The sequence below is a fragment of the Callorhinchus milii genome, unplaced genomic scaffold (genome assembly GCF_018977255.1).
Source record: "Callorhinchus milii isolate IMCB2004 unplaced genomic scaffold, IMCB_Cmil_1.0 Scaffold2, whole genome shotgun sequence".
NCBI classification, from domain to species: Eukaryota; Metazoa; Chordata; class Chondrichthyes; order Chimaeriformes; family Callorhinchidae; genus Callorhinchus; species Callorhinchus milii.
In genome coordinates, this window is record NW_024704743.1 from 53,192,399 (window position 1) to 53,208,962 (window position 16,564).

The 16,564-nt window shown below is 41.4% G+C and overlaps 1 protein-coding gene across 12 annotated transcripts in view; it reads right to left on the reverse strand.

Annotated features, from left to right (window-relative positions):
* The window catches only part of LOC103184893 (serine/threonine-protein kinase 31), a 29,807-nt gene extending 16,616 nt beyond the window's left edge, over positions 1-13,191 (reverse strand). For 4 of the 12 annotated variants that reach the window (XM_042332419.1, XM_042332418.1, XM_007903143.2 and 1 more), the window contains exons 1-9: positions 11,878-11,997; positions 10,327-10,380; positions 8,865-8,926; positions 7,618-7,716; positions 6,030-6,104; positions 4,857-5,015; positions 2,695-3,086; positions 1,205-1,382; positions 448-572 (exon numbers count right to left, since the gene is read on the reverse strand). In XM_042332419.1, coding sequence (XP_042188353.1) covers positions 448-572; positions 1,205-1,382; positions 2,695-3,086; positions 4,857-5,015; positions 6,030-6,104; positions 7,618-7,716; positions 8,865-8,926; positions 10,327-10,366 — 1,130 coding nt within the window. In that variant the 5' untranslated portion in view covers positions 10,367-10,380; positions 11,878-11,997. The other 8 variants (XM_042332413.1, XM_042332416.1, XM_042332414.1 and 5 more) reach the window with 8 other exon arrangements.
* Between the last annotated feature and the right edge of the window lie 3,373 nt (positions 13,192-16,564).

The window sequence follows — 16,564 nt, forward strand, 5'->3', positions numbered from 1 at the left end:
ATCCTTTGAAATCTATCTGGTAAACTTAATCACACCCATGTCAGAGCTGATTCTTGCCACTGGGTGGTGGTGTGCAGGAATTACCAGTTCACTGTGTTCAGTAGGTTGCACACAGCACCACCCAGTGACTTTAATAAAGGCATTCACATGATTTAAACAGGAAAGTGTTTTTTATCAGGAATTGAAAGTAACACACACAGTAGAACCTCCACTGCTGAAGATTTTGATTACCGGATGCCGATGCTAAATGTGCCAGCGACTATTTTAATCAGTTTTCTCTGCATTTTACGAAAAATAATACGGTTTAGTTTTTCCTCTGAAGAAATTTAAATAACTGAACGACAAGTCACCTGACAAGTAACCTGGGCCAGGGTTAGACTCAATGGACCATTTACCTTTCCCACAATTGAATTTCATACCTGCAGAGCATTTCCAGGTATTACCTACCTGATTCTTTTGAGCTTTTCCACCTTGGTTCCCAAGCATTTAAGCTTCATTTCAACTGCATTGTTTAATTCATTTTTCAACTTAACTTCTACTTCCCGATGTTGTTCTAATTCTGCTTTCATTTTCTGTGTAAAAAAAATACACAGCACTACAAAGGTCTAGAAACTGTTCTGATAACTACTATAGAATGAATTATAAGTATTGACATCAAATGCTCTGCTTTACATAATATATATATTATATATACAGTTATTCCTCTTTACATTGAGCTGGGAAGGGCGGAGAGCAAAGCATTGGAAAAGTCAAGACCGGAGGTGATGGGTGGATGAGGGTAGGGTGCGGGCAGTTTGGTAGGGCGTTAGGAGGTCGCAGAGGTAGAGGGGAGCAATGCCATGGAGGGCTTTGAAGGTGAGGACCAGGATCTTGAATTGTATCCTCTGTGTGATGGGAAGGCCTGTAACAGATTACCAAGTCAGTTCCCCTCTTAAACAGTATATAGCTGTCAGACTGGTTCAGTTGGAAGTACTGTGGCCTTTGAGTCAGAAGGTTATGGGTTCAATCTCTCACATCAGGAGCTTGAACTCCCAGTCTAGGCTGACAGTCCAATACAGCACTGGGGAATGCTTTGCATTATTTATTGAAAGTCACACAGTACAGCTTGTCCTAGTCGAGCTTAAAGCCATCAGAAAATTTTCAGTTTTCAGAAAATTTTAATGGTGGTGGTGGTGATAACCTCAGACAGTTAAACAAAGAATACCTTCAACTCAAGTTGTTGTTGCTTAATCTGCTCTTCCAGCAGATGACAATTTTGCTGATGAGCTCTGTTTTCTGCTTTCAGCTTTTCATTTTGATCTTCCAGCAATCTCTGGTTATGTTGCATCTTCATCATGTTCATCTTCTGCGCTAAATTGTACGGAGTTGGTGATTTTCTCTCCCTAGAAACAAAAATTCAAAGGAGTTATTACTTACTGATTCTGGTTCAGTGGCCATAACTTTCCTGCATATCTATATTCTCAAATCTAAATTGATGAAAAACATTTTCAGTCACAGACATACATCACAAATTCACTACCTGTATTTTGGAAACTTACCCCAAAAGTTAAGAGTAGCCCTCAGCAGATAACAAGCAGAATACTAACTTCTCAACCCTAGTGATAATTTCAGACAAATAGTTAAACATTATGTCAGCCTGCCTCAGTTGGTAACACTTGTCACCGCAAAGTTAGAAGGTTATGGGTTCAAGCCCCAGATCAGGACTTGGAAATCACATCGTACAGGCTGACCATGTGCTACATTGCTGGAGGTGGTGTTAAAACCGAGGTCACATCGGTCTGTTCAGGTGGACATAAAAGATCCCATTACATTATTTGAAAAGAGAAGGGAGCTTCTCCCAGTGTTGGGAGCCAACAATCCCACAAATAAAATTGATTATTCAATTCATAACTGTTTGTGGGACACTGCTGTGCATATATCAAATCCAAGGTTTTTTTTAAATAATGGAGTTAGTTCTCTGCCAAAAGGTACAGCAGGCCTCTCCATAACAGGAGGTAATGATAAAAAAGACCACTTCATATTACAAAGGAACACTGTCAATCACTGTAGAGTCAGTCTAAATTAAGTGATCAGTCTTCATGTGTGAGCTAAGATGTGTGTGTATGTGTGTGTTGTAATTGGTGTGGGCGGGGGAGGCAGAAAAGGACATGTGTGTGTAAAAAAAAGCCCATCCCAAATCCCATCCTTTTCAGTAGGAATCATTGGATAACAATCAAAAGTTTGAACCTTGCTCAGATCCTCTTCCTAACCTAGTGACACTAATTAAGGCACAGACCTGGAATCTTCTATGACTTAAGAGACTACATGGAATTTAGAAAACAAAAACAGAAGTCGCTGGGAACACTCAGCAGGTCAGACAGCATCTATGGAGAAAGGAAAGTGAGTCAACTTTTCGGGTCCACGACACTTCGTCAGAATTCTAGACAAGTGAAATTTCCATGCCTATGTGGAACTCAGTATCTGCGGTATTTTGTGTTTTGATGGAATTTAGAAACTCCTCCATGGTCTAATGGTTGGTGGCAAGTAGTTCATCTGTGTTCAGTTAGCAGTTACTCCAGCATTAAAAGGCTTTACACAAACAATATGGAATACTCACTGCTGGATGCTGATACACAGCAATTATTTTAAACAAGTTTAAACAAACTTTTAAACTATTTCAAAAGCAAAATTGCACGGAGCATCTTTTGCACTTACAATGCACACGCCAGGGGATTTCCCCTCCCCACCTTAGGGTCTTCACCTCTTTGTTCTAAAGAGTCTACACTCCCTTTTGTTTTGTTTGATGGATGATCATTTCTTGAATCCTTCATGTGCTTTGCTCTCTGTGAAGCACTGCTGAAATCTGGAAATCCTTTTATGTTCCTGATGAATGTCAATGGTTCTGGATTTTCCCTTCTCCCTTCATAGCTGATAGAGTTGACAGAGTCTACATTGCGCTTTCCAGCAAATCGCTTTTCAGCAACTTCATGACCAATGTCCAGATCCTCACTTTCTGCTTTCACAAAAATGACTCCGTCTTCATCGGTACCTCTGTGAGTGACTCGGATGATTTTGTCATTTATCAAACTGGCCAGAAATCTTCTTCCCTGGGGGAAAAAAAAGTGGCATGACTTCATGTGCAATCTATCTAACCCTTGATGGCAGAAATTAAGTAGCAATAGACACTCGTGTCAATGGTTTATCAGACTGAGAATCAGACAGTTGAAGGATTTAACAGTTAGCAAATCTATAGCATGTTCAGCATCCATTTTTAAATCATGTATTCAAAAAGTGTGACAAAAGGACTTAAGGATTTATTTTGCTTGTTTCTATGGACGCAGTGAATTTGTTCCTTTGGCGACTCTGCGACCCAAGTTTGTACAAATTTTTACCGTGTAAACCAAAGCCCTGATGGGTGGAGTGGTCCTAGCTGGACAAAAGCGGGAAAGTTTGCCGGACAGTGGTATCAATGGCAAGCTATGTGGTCAGCAGTACCCAACACACTATTTTCAGGAATCAGGTAAGCAGGATCTGTCCCTCCAGGGAGAAAGAGCACGTTCCACTCCAACAATCTATCTCTAGGATTTCCATTTGTTAGGTGTCAAGCATGGAAATCGCAGCTTGGGTGATTAGTTTCCGCATGTATCAGATACTCGACTGTCCAAAAAAAAGTTTGTACATTTGTCTCATGCTTCATGCTTATGAACAGTTAAAATAGTTTGAACTTACAAACAAAATATATACTATATATTTAAACTGCAAAAGCATGTAAGACTGCCAAGGGAGTGGAGTGTACCTCAAGCACACCAAATCATGTTAAAATGACAACACAAACTGGAATGGAATGATGATGAACAAAATCATAATTAAAAACCCTTAGTTCTCTTAAATCAGTACAAAAATATACAAAGACAAAGAAACAGATTGCAATGACCATACAATGGGGTCCCTCATCCAACGCGAGGACAGAACTTGCATCCAGTATCACACATTTGGCAAAATAAAATGATCACGATAGCATTGGGAAAGTGCTTTTTTTTAAAGTAATTTCAGAAATGTTTAAATTTTAAATTAGCTTTTACACCACAACCAACGTTTGATACTCTTAAAACCAAACATTTCAAGCTATCAGATATTTTCCATTTATCTAGTGCTTTTCATGCATGCCTTGGAGGACTCGGAACACAATTTCAGCTCCAGGTCTATGTGGCAATCACTCATGCGGTTCAGTGAAGCATTTTACCAGTTCTCAGGCAGGAATGGGAGTTTCCCAATTGTGTCTTCATAAAGCAGTAATGACAGAAACAACTTATCATAATAATCCTTGCATTTGATATAGCGCCTTATCACGTCTTCTAGACATCTCAAAGCGCTTCACAGAATATACTGTAAAGTGAATTGACTGTACATTTGTGGGTGAAACGCAGCAGCCAATTGCGCACAGCAGTGTCACACAAACAGTCGTGGATTGAAGTGACCAATTTATTATTGTTTTTTTTCTTGAGGGATTATTATTAGGCGTGTGGAGTAAGGAAACTTGCCCAGGGTTTTGCCCTGCCACGAATCGAACCTGGGTGTCTTGCTTGCTCTAACCACTGAGTTACAGCACTCCACCTGCCCTTCGGATGAAGGATGTGGTGACAAGCAACCCGCAAGGAATAAACTGAGCGTCTCTGACAGAGCCATACAAAATGAAACACTTTGCCATAAGTCCTTTACAACCTATATTTATAACTTTAACCAATGGGAAACCATATTGCCTTGTTGCACAGGAATGCTCATCATGTTGCTAATAGGAGTGCCTTTAACGCAAATAATTAAAATTCTAAATAACCTTAAGTGTGATGAGATATTCCTGGCAGTACATTTTTCTTTACCTGGTCAAAAGGAGTCACATTTTGTTTAACTGGAATCTCCAGACCCCAAAGTCGGAACTTGCTGGCTAGCCCGGGGCACTGCAAATTTTCTGGAAGTTCAACTATGTACGATTTTTTTAAAGTCTCCGAATTTCCATAATCAATATAAGTCATCAGACACTAAAGATAAAAATGATAAAATGTATTAAAAAATAATATGCCCAAAATATTTCAAAGCAATTAGTTTGTGAAATTAATAATGTTTAGTTTAGGGATAGCCTGGGCAGAACATTGCACCACCAACCGCTAGTGAAACTTGTTTCTGTGCCCAATGTTTCCTGGTCTCGTTCATGTTACAAGAGAAAAATCCAAGTGGACATATTCTGGCCATATTCCACAAGACAGAGCGAAAACTCACCACTCACACACCCCCAGCCACTATCACACGCATCCAGATACTAAATTCAAAACAGCATTAGAAGAAACCTGTAAATATTCCAAGGAAAGGAAAAATACCGGAACACTGACCTCAATTCGTTTTTTTAAAAAAAGTTGTTTTCTAAGCATTTAAAATGCTTAAATTACTTATTTAAGCAACTTTTTTAATTAATTACATTTTCTCAGCCACACTCCAAAGCTACACTTCTTAAATTTTCCAGTTTAGAAGTATTAGTTGTGGGTTATTTAATAATAATGCTTGCATTTGATACACCTTATTATATTGGCAAGATGTCTCAATGAGCTTTACAGGATTTTACAGTGAAGTGTAGTGACTGTTTACTACACCAGAAATTTCATTTCAAAGCAGAAAATGTATACGGAATTATACATTCCCATAATTTCAGCTCTTATGCATTTATAACAGTGTCCTTCATTTTTCTGAAATTCTGAATCTTTGGTCAATAGGAAGTGAGTAACCCCTAGATTTTAAATCCAAGCTTGATAATGGCTACATCACTTTTTGTTGACTTATTCAGGTTTTTCTATTACTCTTGCCAACATGATAGTCCTATGTTACACAATTTCTGCTCTTCACCTAGATTATCCATAAACTGATGAAGTACTGAGCACGGAGGTTTCCTACAAAATCAACCATGAAGTTAGCCATTAAAAGGTAAGCATTTTTTTTAAGTCTTGAAGGGGTGAGGATCCTATGGATGGAAGAGGAGAATGATGACCTTGATTACAAGATACCTTCTCATCATTCAGCATTTTCTTCAGTTTACATCTGTACCAGCATTGGTCCTCAGAATACAATCCACCATAAATCTGTAAGAACAAAAAATAAATACACTTTTGTTACCTTGCAAAACATATGCTATGTTCTGAATAAAGATCAAACAAAAAATAAATGAACACTAGCTAAATCAAAAACAGAAGTCGCTGGGAACACTCAGCAGGTCAGGCAGCATCTATGGAGAAAGGAAAGTGAGTCAAAGTTTCAGGTCCATGACCCTTCGTCAGAACTGGAACATGTTTGGGAGGAAGAGGCTTTTAAGGGCTAACAGAGATGGGGGAGGCAGGACATGGAAGACAAAGGAGAAAATGGGGTAGAGGACAGGGGATGATGGGTTGAAGAGGTGTTAATGATACAAAACAAAGTGGGAGAAATTGCAATAAAACGGGCAGATCAGGGAGAGAAAAGGTGCGTCTGGGACCAAAATGATGTAGTAATGGTCACAGAAGAGGGGGAGGGGGAATGTGAGCTGTTATGGTCTGAAATTGTTGAAATCAATATTGAGGCCAGAGGGCAGTAAGGTCCTTAGCTGTTCCTCGAGCTTGCGCTGTGGCTCATTTGAACAGCGTAGGAGACCATGAATCATTGTATCCCACTGAAAATTTGCTCCTCTCAATCTCTGCATATTCCTATAACCTTAAACTGCTCTGAATCAGATATCTATCCAGTTATTTTCAGAGAGTTAATCACACATGAACTGATTTTGTTCAGAATCCATTCTTTACATCCACTTTTCCATGAGGAAAATACATTATAATTACCAGTTTGATACTTTTTAAAGTTTTAAACCTCTGCCCTCTGGTTCTGCTGTCACAGTCAAAGCCAACCAGATCATGCCCCCTGTGCCCGTAAATATTTTCTCCAATGAAAACAAGTTCAGCTCTGCAATTCTCTCTTCATAACTTAAGTAAGCAACACAAGGCTTCCTCTCTCCAAAACGTTAGGGAAAATGTAACAAAGGTTAGGCTATGTCAACAGTGACTGCACTTACACCATTTATATAGACAGTTATGTTGTACTGTTAAAGCAATTCAATAACATGAACTCCAGGCAAGTGAAGTAGCATCTGACAAGCAGTGTTCGTCACATCTGACATGCTATATCTGAGGAGCTTCACGTTCTGGCTAAACCTTAGATTGCTGTAAAAGCAGAAAAGTGCTTCAAATTTCAAACAAATCCAGTGGAGATGGCCCATTTTCACTGGCTATACTCATTGTTGACACAATCTTCCAAGCACCAGTAACTAGGTCAATAAGATTCCTTTAGTTATTTTAGCTCCAGCTATTATTCAAACTGATGCACAAGGTTTCGGAAGCCAAAAAAAATTAATGTCAAAGAAATCAGTTCATCTTGATGTGAAGAATAGAAATTCAGGGCCAAACACACTCAGAAAGGAGATGAATCCTATATCAAGAACATCAGAACTCTGAGCATTGCATTGAGATAGATGCAAAACAAATGGGGAGGTGAGAATAAAGACATCAAAGTAATCCTTAAAAATGCTCTCCTCCCAATCCCCTCCACCCAATGTACTTCGAAAAATACCTTTTCAGGGACAGGATCTCCAAAAACCTTTGCAGCAAAGGGACAGATTTCAGTCAAGGCAGTAAATGTCTTAAGAAGTTCATGGATTAATTCAGTATTCTGGATGGAGTATAAAGACAGACAAGTACAAAAGCAATGTTCATTAGTTACATTGTTTATACCACATTAAAATAGTTTCAAACAATAATTCTACAATCAGATTCTCATGCCATCTTGTGATAAATTATACATTTGTTTCAAATACAAGATTGGTGAGATTCAAGTGCCACTTCAAAATATATTTTCTCTGTAATGCAATAAATGCGACCTTTATACTAATAATGTGCAGACGACCACTATTGCGTGGATCAGTGGCCAAAACATTGTATTCCAAAAAGGCACTACCCGGAGGCGTCATTTTGGATCAGAATCTGCAATGCACATAGAATCTAGTGCACAAAACTATTGAAGGAAAATTAGAAATCAATGGAATAGATCTAGCCAGCCATTTCAGGTAATGATGGCAAATAGGAGGTACTGAAACCAGTTCTGTTTGTGGGACACTTCTGCACGGAATTGGCTGCTGCGTTTTGCCCACAAAATATGCAATCGATTCACTTTGCAGTATATTCTGTGAAGCGCCTTGAGACGTCTTGAAGACTATATCAATGCGAGGATTATTATTATATTATTATTCTGTGCTCTGGAACTCCATTTTCATTTTGGACTACATCAGCAACTTGTGTGTTTATAAATACATCGATGTAAAATGAAAATGCAGCTCTAAGCTATTCCCATGACTCGGTGACCTTATTCTGCAAATAACTAAGTTACAAAAAGCAGAAAGCTGCAAGGTTCCCCAGTTTGTGTTAATTTATCTGATCTCAGCCAGTGTGTGTGTGAAAAAAAAGCATGGCCCTAGCCTGGATCAGTGGATTGGGCATCCGTGCTCCAGGTCACAGTGGGGAGAGTCAACTAGGGTTTGGATCCTGTCAGCTACAACAAACACTGAAGAATTTTTTTTTTTTTAAAATGCAGCTCTAGTGCACAGACAACAATGAAATATGGATAAGTATCTCCCATCCCTGCTCATTAACGATTTTCTGGGTTATTTAAAAAATATTTGCTCCAATTGCTTTTATGTTCTGTCCCAAGAGTGTAAATGCAGTGCTTTCAAACAAGTCTCAGTATTTTGTTCTTTCACCATTTATGATGTAAGAGACGGTTTTCATTTAAATTTTACTAGAAGATAATCCACCTGGCATTACCTGACCCCAGAAAGTAATTGGATCCTCGATGTGGCTCCCCATCACTTCTTCAATCTTTAATGCTGCAAGTTAGAAACACGTTCTTCCGTTATACTTTTCTTGTTACATTTTCATTTTTTGTTCAATATTTAGAAAAAACATCCATGAAGATAAATGAATACACAGTATTTAAAATTTGACTCTAAATCATTTTTATAATGCTGATCGCATTAAAATTCTTCAAAGTAATTAATTTGATTATTGATTAGAACATCAGGGGCTGTGCCTATTCTTCAGATGAACATTAAATATCGCACAACCCAAAATAAGTTTTTCCAGGTGCCATGCCCGCTTGTTCCTTCACATTAATTATTCATTCCTGTGAAGTCCTGTAGCTTAGTAGTTAGAGCACTCGCCTCGCAAGCGAGAGACCTCGTAAGGTTTAATTCCCGGCAGTGTGGAACGTTAGGCAAGTTTCCATACTCCACACGCCTCTGTAAGTAGTAGTAAGTAGGAACCTGGTGGTTAATCGATTGGCGGATCGCTTTTACGGTGTAATAATTCCTTAAAAAAAATTGGTCACTCAATCCAGGACTGCTGTGCACAATTGGCTACCGCGTTTCACCCCACAAAATATACAGTGAATTCACTTCACAGCATATTCTGTGAAGCGCTTTGAGACATCTCGAAGACGTGATAAAGCACTATATCAAATGCAAGGATTATTATTATTCATTGTATGGCTAGTTTAAATACCCCTATACGAAAATTGAAGATCACGTTTGCCTGTAAATGCAATCACTTGGCCACAATTACCTGTGAGATACTTCTGAGATGTTTTGACTTTACAAATCAAACTCAAGGATGATTATTATTTGTATACACGGTTTACATTAAGCCACACAGTCAATGCCCCCAAAAAGATGTGTCTCTTGAAAATCAGATAAAATACGAAAACAGATTTGAGGAAGGTAAATGGGGGAGGGAAGAACCACAAGCACTGAATGAGATGTCTAATGCTCCAAGGCTTATACTGATCAATCAAGAATGTATTGAAATATACTGACTATTACCTTGGTATATTGATAGCAGCAAACGAATGTCCCAGAAGAATTGGGGGTCAAACCCGCGTCCCCCCCAACATAAATAATAATCCTTGCATTTGATACAGCTCCTTTCACATCGATCAGCAATCTCAAAGTGCCTCACTAGGACACATTGCAAAGTCCAATGATTATGCATTCTGCTGGCGATTGCGTTCTCCTGTCCCACCAACCTATCCTTAATCTTTCATTCACACTTAAGTTATCATGCTATCAATATCCCTACCACATTTACTTATATATTTATCCACATCCCCAATTTTCCACTCCAGATACATCGTCAATGAACCCTTTTCCCTTGGAATGACTAGTTTTCAGGAATTCCCTTGATTTATAAGAAAAACATGGAAAAACTCCAGTAACAACTGTGAGTTACAGACCTTTGCCATCCGAAGTGTTCGTTTCTCTTCCATCATCCATTCCTCAACAAGTTGCTAAACAAATATGAAAGGTCATTTTTTTGATACTGTTTGTTTCTTTGCATTCCCTTCCAAACTAAAGTCATCCCCATTTCCTCCTACACAATGTAAGAGGGTGTAGATATTCTTATTGACAAAAACAACAACTAGTGCCCATTTTTCAATTCTCTGTATACCACACTGTTTAGATAAAGAACTTACAACATACCTTTAAGCACACTGCTTATTGCATATTGCTCATTTTTAATACAAAGTCAGGAACATACTATTTCTTCCTGGAAAGGTTGAGACAGGCCCTTTGTGCACTACCATTGTTATCGTTTGCTACAAGATCAGGTTTTGGAAGAAATCCAGGAATAAGTGTCATGCGTCAACAAAAGTTCACATCCTTGAAATATGGAATGACATTTTAGAACTTAAAATGGATGCCAGTTATTTTCTTTATGTCTTCATATCAGATAAGGTGACCCCCAACAACTTTCTTCTACTTTCTCATCAATGCTGACCTCTAACCTGACCTATTCTCTCCCTCCAGTCCTGTGATTATAAGTCTAAATGCCTTGAACCATTTGTTGAGCCCGTCACCAATCCATATTGGTGCAGCACATTTGTACACCCAGACCATCCACATAAGCAAAGTGTAAAAGGTGCTAAAGACGATCCAGGAAAAGTATGGCGATCAGCAGATTACTGTAATCTACTTATAACAAAAACAAGTTTGCAGAATTCTCAAAAATGTAATTTAAAAATGAATTCTAAAATATGACCCTACGTAAATTCTCCAGTAGCATCCATACACAAGCAAAAGTATTCATTTCACACACAATAGTTGCACTGTACTCAGTTATCTACAAAAAGTGCTTCCCGTGTGAAACCTTTCCAATTAATAAATACTTTTAAACCTTTACTTAGCAAGTCCCACCTTGGGTTGAGGGCCCCAAAATACGCTTCAATTATTCCCAGTTTGACACTTTTGACACATCAGATTGAAATGCATTTGTCCAATAGTTAATCACTAGTCTTCTCATCTTTGAGCTCATTTCGGTCAATCAAGACATAACTTTTTGTATTTTGCCCATTTCGAAAATGTCGGTGCTCAGGACAGAAGTAGAAACAAGAATCTGGATTTATAAAGTGTGTGCGGTGGTGTTGAGAGGGAGTATAGAAAAAGTACAAAGCTCAAGTAAAAATAATAAAGAATGGGGAAAATAGAAATCAAAATAAAAAAAAAGTATTGTATCTAAAAAGCTTGGATATATTACTATAATAAAGCTAATGCTGATATGGCAGCTTTATTGCTCCTATATGGTTTGCTTTTGTCAAAGCTGAAAGCCTAAAGCAGTTTTAATTGTCTAAATCTAATAGTTTTGTGGAGGGCGTTTTGAGTCCCTCTGATTGCAGATATATATAAATATAAATATAAAACACTAACGTGGAGCACAATGATGGTTCCTTGTGAAACACTGAGCCTGAGCCGCACAGACAGACGGACTGCAATTAAAGATACAATACCTCTGGGCGACCCTTATCGTTGCTCACTGTTTTCAGAGATAGAGAAATAACCCGAATGCCAACGTCTCCTGACCGCGCCTCCCCCCCGTTTCAAGAGCAAACAGTTCGCGCAATCCCCTGTGTCCGTACACAAAGCATTGGGTTCAATACCAAAGGGCTGAAGAGTAGCTTCGAGCTTCCACCCAGAGCCTCGCGCCCTCCCCCCCCCGCCCGGGCCACGTTCCACCCAGAGCCTCGCCCCCCCGGGCCACGTTCCACCCAGAGCCTCGCGCCCTCCCCCCCCCGCCCGGGCCACGTTCCACCCAGAGCCTCGCGCCCTCCCCCCCCCCCCGGGCCACGTTCCACCAGAGCCTCGCGCCCCCCCCCCCCGGGCCACGTTCCAACCAGAGCCTCGCGCCCCCCCCCCCCCCCGGGCCACGTTCCACCCAGAGCCTCGCCCCCCCGGGCCACGTTCCACCCAGAGCCTCGCGCCCCCCCGCCCCGGGCCACGTTCCACCCAGAGCCTCGCGCCCCCCCCTCCCCGGGCCACGTTCCACCCAGAGCCTCGCCCCCCCGGGCCACGTTCCACCCAGAGCCTCGCGCCCCCCCGCCCCGGGCCACGTTCCACCCAGAGCCTCGCGCCCCCCCGGGCCACGTTCCACCCAGAGCCTCGCGCCCCCCCGGGCCACGTTCCACCCAGAGCCTCGCGCCCCCCCGCCCCGGGCCACGTTCCACCCAGAGCCTCGCGCCCCCCCGGGCCACGTTCCACCCAGAGCCTCGCGCCCCCCCGGGTCACGTTCCACCCAGAGCCTCGCGCCCCCCCGCCCCGGGCCACGTTCCACCCAGAGCCTCTCGTGCCGTCCAACACGTGCGATGAAGAGGCTGAACCACGGGACGGGCTCACCCTCCCCACCTGTTAGCGCACCGCACCGCTCCCTGCAAACCACCGTGACAGCTACACTCCACCTGCCTGCAACCACTGGGCTTTGCTGTAACTACCTCACCTCCTGCAACTGCAGCCACTCTGCCTCTTGGCTCTTTGCCAGCAATTAAGACACGTTTTCTAACCCCAAATGTTAGCCCCAATATCACAAGTCATAAGCAGGAGAATGGCCGATTTAGGTTTAGTGCTTTCGAAACTGTAAGAAAAGGTCTTCAAAGGGAAAAAAAAAGCACATTTCGCAGGTTCCCAATTTTAAATCAAATTACACACCCGACTAAAGCCGTTTTTTTCACGCGTATTACAACAAAAACACGTCTAATTGGACGTGAACCCACCCAATCTCCTGCTGCCCCTCCTAAACAACCTGCCTCTCATCAGCAAGTTGTTGATGCAAATAATAATAGTCCTTGATTTTGATATTGGAGTCCTGTAGCTCAGTGGTTAGCGCACTCGCTTTGTAAGTGAGAGACCTGAGTTCAATTCCAGGCACAGGGCGAAACCTTGGGCAAGTTTCCTTACTCCAAACAGAGCCTAATAATAATCCCTCCCAAACCAAAAACAATAATAAAAATTGGTCATTTTCAATCCACGACTGTTTGTTGAACATTGCTGTGCGCAATTGGCTGCCGCGTTCGCCCACAAATATAGTCAATTCACTTTACAGTGTGTCTGTGAAGCACTTTGGGACAAAAGCGCTATATCAAATGCAAGGATTATTATTATTATTGCAACTTGTCACATTATTGAGACGTTTTAAAGCGCTTTACAGGATATACTGTAAACTGATTTGACTGTATTTGTCGGCGAAACCTAATAAACAGACTATTTGGATTTGTACAATGTTCCATTTTTACATTGGCAGGTTTCAAATATCCTGAGGTGCAAAATGTGCTGCAATATCAAATCATCTATGTGAATTAATCATGAAAATTAATAGAAAATTTGCAGAAAAATTTGACAAATTATGCAGAAAATTGTGGGGAGTTGATTGCTATCTTGAGAGACATTTTAATGCTAAGCTACATTTTTTCACTGATGATAAAAACTAAACATAAAGAAATAACACATCATACATTTGTTGCAAAAAATATAATGCATTCTTTAACATAAACTGGGTGGCCCACTTGGGGGGGTAAAACACTAGTGAATTGCTGAATGGTCCATTTCCACCCCATACTACATTTGAAGGCCTGGAGATCCCCCGAACACCAGCATTGCTCGCAAAGCTCGCCAGCGTCCTGACCCCGGGGCTCCAGGAGGTCACCATTTCCTACCTCTCGGGGCCCACCACCGCACACAGACACCCAGAGAGCGCTCCGGGACGCTACCCCGCTTGAAGGGCGCTATATAAATTGTTGAGAAAGATACAAACTCACAGAGAGCAAAGCACCCACACCCCCACACACAGACATGCGCACAGACAATAATAGTAATAATCCTTGAGTTTGATATAGCGCTTTTTCACGTCTTCCAGACGTCTCAAAGTGCTTTACAGTATATACAGTGAATTGATTGTATATTTGTGGGCAAAACACAGCAGCCAATTGCGCACAGCAATGTCCCATAAACAGTCGTGGATTGAAGTGACCAATTTATTTTTTTTACTTTTTCTTGAAGGAATATTATCAGGCATGTGGAGCAAGGAAACTTGCCCAAGGTTTCGCTCTGCCGGAAATCAAACCCAGGGCTCTCACTTGCGAGGCGAGCGCTCTAACCACTGAGCTACAGTACTCCACGTCCTTTGACAACCTCAATCTCAGCAGCAGAGCCTGTCCCCGGGTGGGGGCTGTCATTAGCCCAGACCCCCGGCCACAGTCACTCACCAGCGAGCGAAGCCCATTTCTCCTATTTTAGTCGGCATTTGCAGTAACTTTTTTCTGTATTGAACTTAATTTACCAGTCATTAGCCTGCGTGCTTGCACAATCAAGCTCTATTTGTAAGACCTTCTCTGCCTCCTCTGATCCCACTTGTCATAATTAAGGTTCAATGTTACTAATCCCAACGTCTCCACTTTGTCTCTTCAAATGGCTTCTCCTCCCATCTTTGCACTGTCACGTGTGGCATTCCTCAGGGTTCTATCCTTGGTCTTCTCCTTTTTAATATCTACAAGCTCCCGCTCCGCGAAGACATCAGTAGATATGGAATTAACTTCCACGTGTATGTGGATGACACCCAACTTTATCTCTGCCTCCACCCTCGTTTCCAGAACGACTGCTGTTTTAGTTAGATAACAAGTCCTGGATGAGAAAATAGGAAGAGGCCAAGATAACCACTTCTTAAAATCTGGGGATACTCCTCTCTCCAAATAGGGGTCACCCAAAATCTATAGGTGGAGACTTGAATTACAAATACAAATGATCACCTTTCAACAGCTAAATAATAATATAATAATAATAATCCTTGCATTTGATATAGCGCTTTTCACGTTGGGAGGACGTCCCAAAGCGCTTCACAGAACACTGTAAAGTGAATTGACTGTATATTTGTGGGCGAACGCGGCAGCCATTTGCGCACAGCAATGTCCCACAAACAGTCGTGGATTGAAAATGACTAATTTATTATTGATTTTGGTTTTGGAGGGATTATTATTAGGCATGTGGAGTAAGGAAACTTGCCCAAGGTTTCGCCCTGCCTGGAATTGAACTCAGGTCTCTCGCTTGCAAAGCGAGTGCTCTAACCATTGAGCTACAGGACTCCTGTAAAGGAGAAGTTCCAGGTTCCACATCAGAATTTTATTTATTTACAAATACGAAATTTTCTCTCAGATTCTCTTATCTTACCTCAAGTCCAATACGCATCTATCCCTATAGAATTGTATCTCTACAATCCCAGCCCCTTGGATCAACATGTCTCCACAATATATACCAGATTCTCCTCTATTGAGGAAGATTTCGCAGACTACATGGAACATCTCATAGTCCTGATGGCTCAAGCAGTGATTCTCATTATTTGAGCTTCTGCTTTCCAAATTTGATAGAGAAGATCCCCCCCATTCAACGTTGTCAATGTTTCTCACATCTTTGTTTTGTTATTTGTTTCAATGCCTGAGTTTCTAGTTTTATTGTATTTTTAATTATTTCTGTTAAACAAATTCCAGGAGTACCATTACTACTCACTGGAAAATTCCCCTCTCCAATTATGATTTACTGTATCATGCTTTTTGTCAATTTTACTCGGCAAACACTGGCATGCTTCATGTCCTCCGCCCGATCTGCCCCACCATTCGCAAGCAGGCTTTCAGCTTTTCTGCCCGCTATCTGGAAATCTATCCCAGAGACCCACCAATTTGCTTGCTCCCTTTGTTCAGGGCATGTTTCAAAACGTACCTCTTTGACTGAACTTTCAGGCATTTCCCTCCCCATCCCCTAGACTCCCATCCCCAGCGTGGGTGCTCTTCTGTCAATGTCAAGCACTTTGCGATGTCCTCCAGATGTGAAAGGTGGTATATAAATATCTTCTCTTCAACCACGCCTTCAGCTCTCCTCTCAACTCTTTCTCTTCAACCGTGCCTTCAGCTCCCCTCTCGACTCTCTACCCCCTCCTCGCTCCCTCCCTTCCCTCCCCTCAACCTGACCATTTCCCCCCTGCTCGGGTACCGACCCAACTGTCCAGCGCCTTGGGACATCCTTCCGACGTGAAAGGCGCTCTATAAGTGCAATCTTGTTGTTGTTGTAAATGTAAATTTTATTCTCTAGCTGATCACATTTGAAGACCTACATTTGAAGTTTTACCCGCTGATTTGCAATCCAGTAAAAGCATAAGAG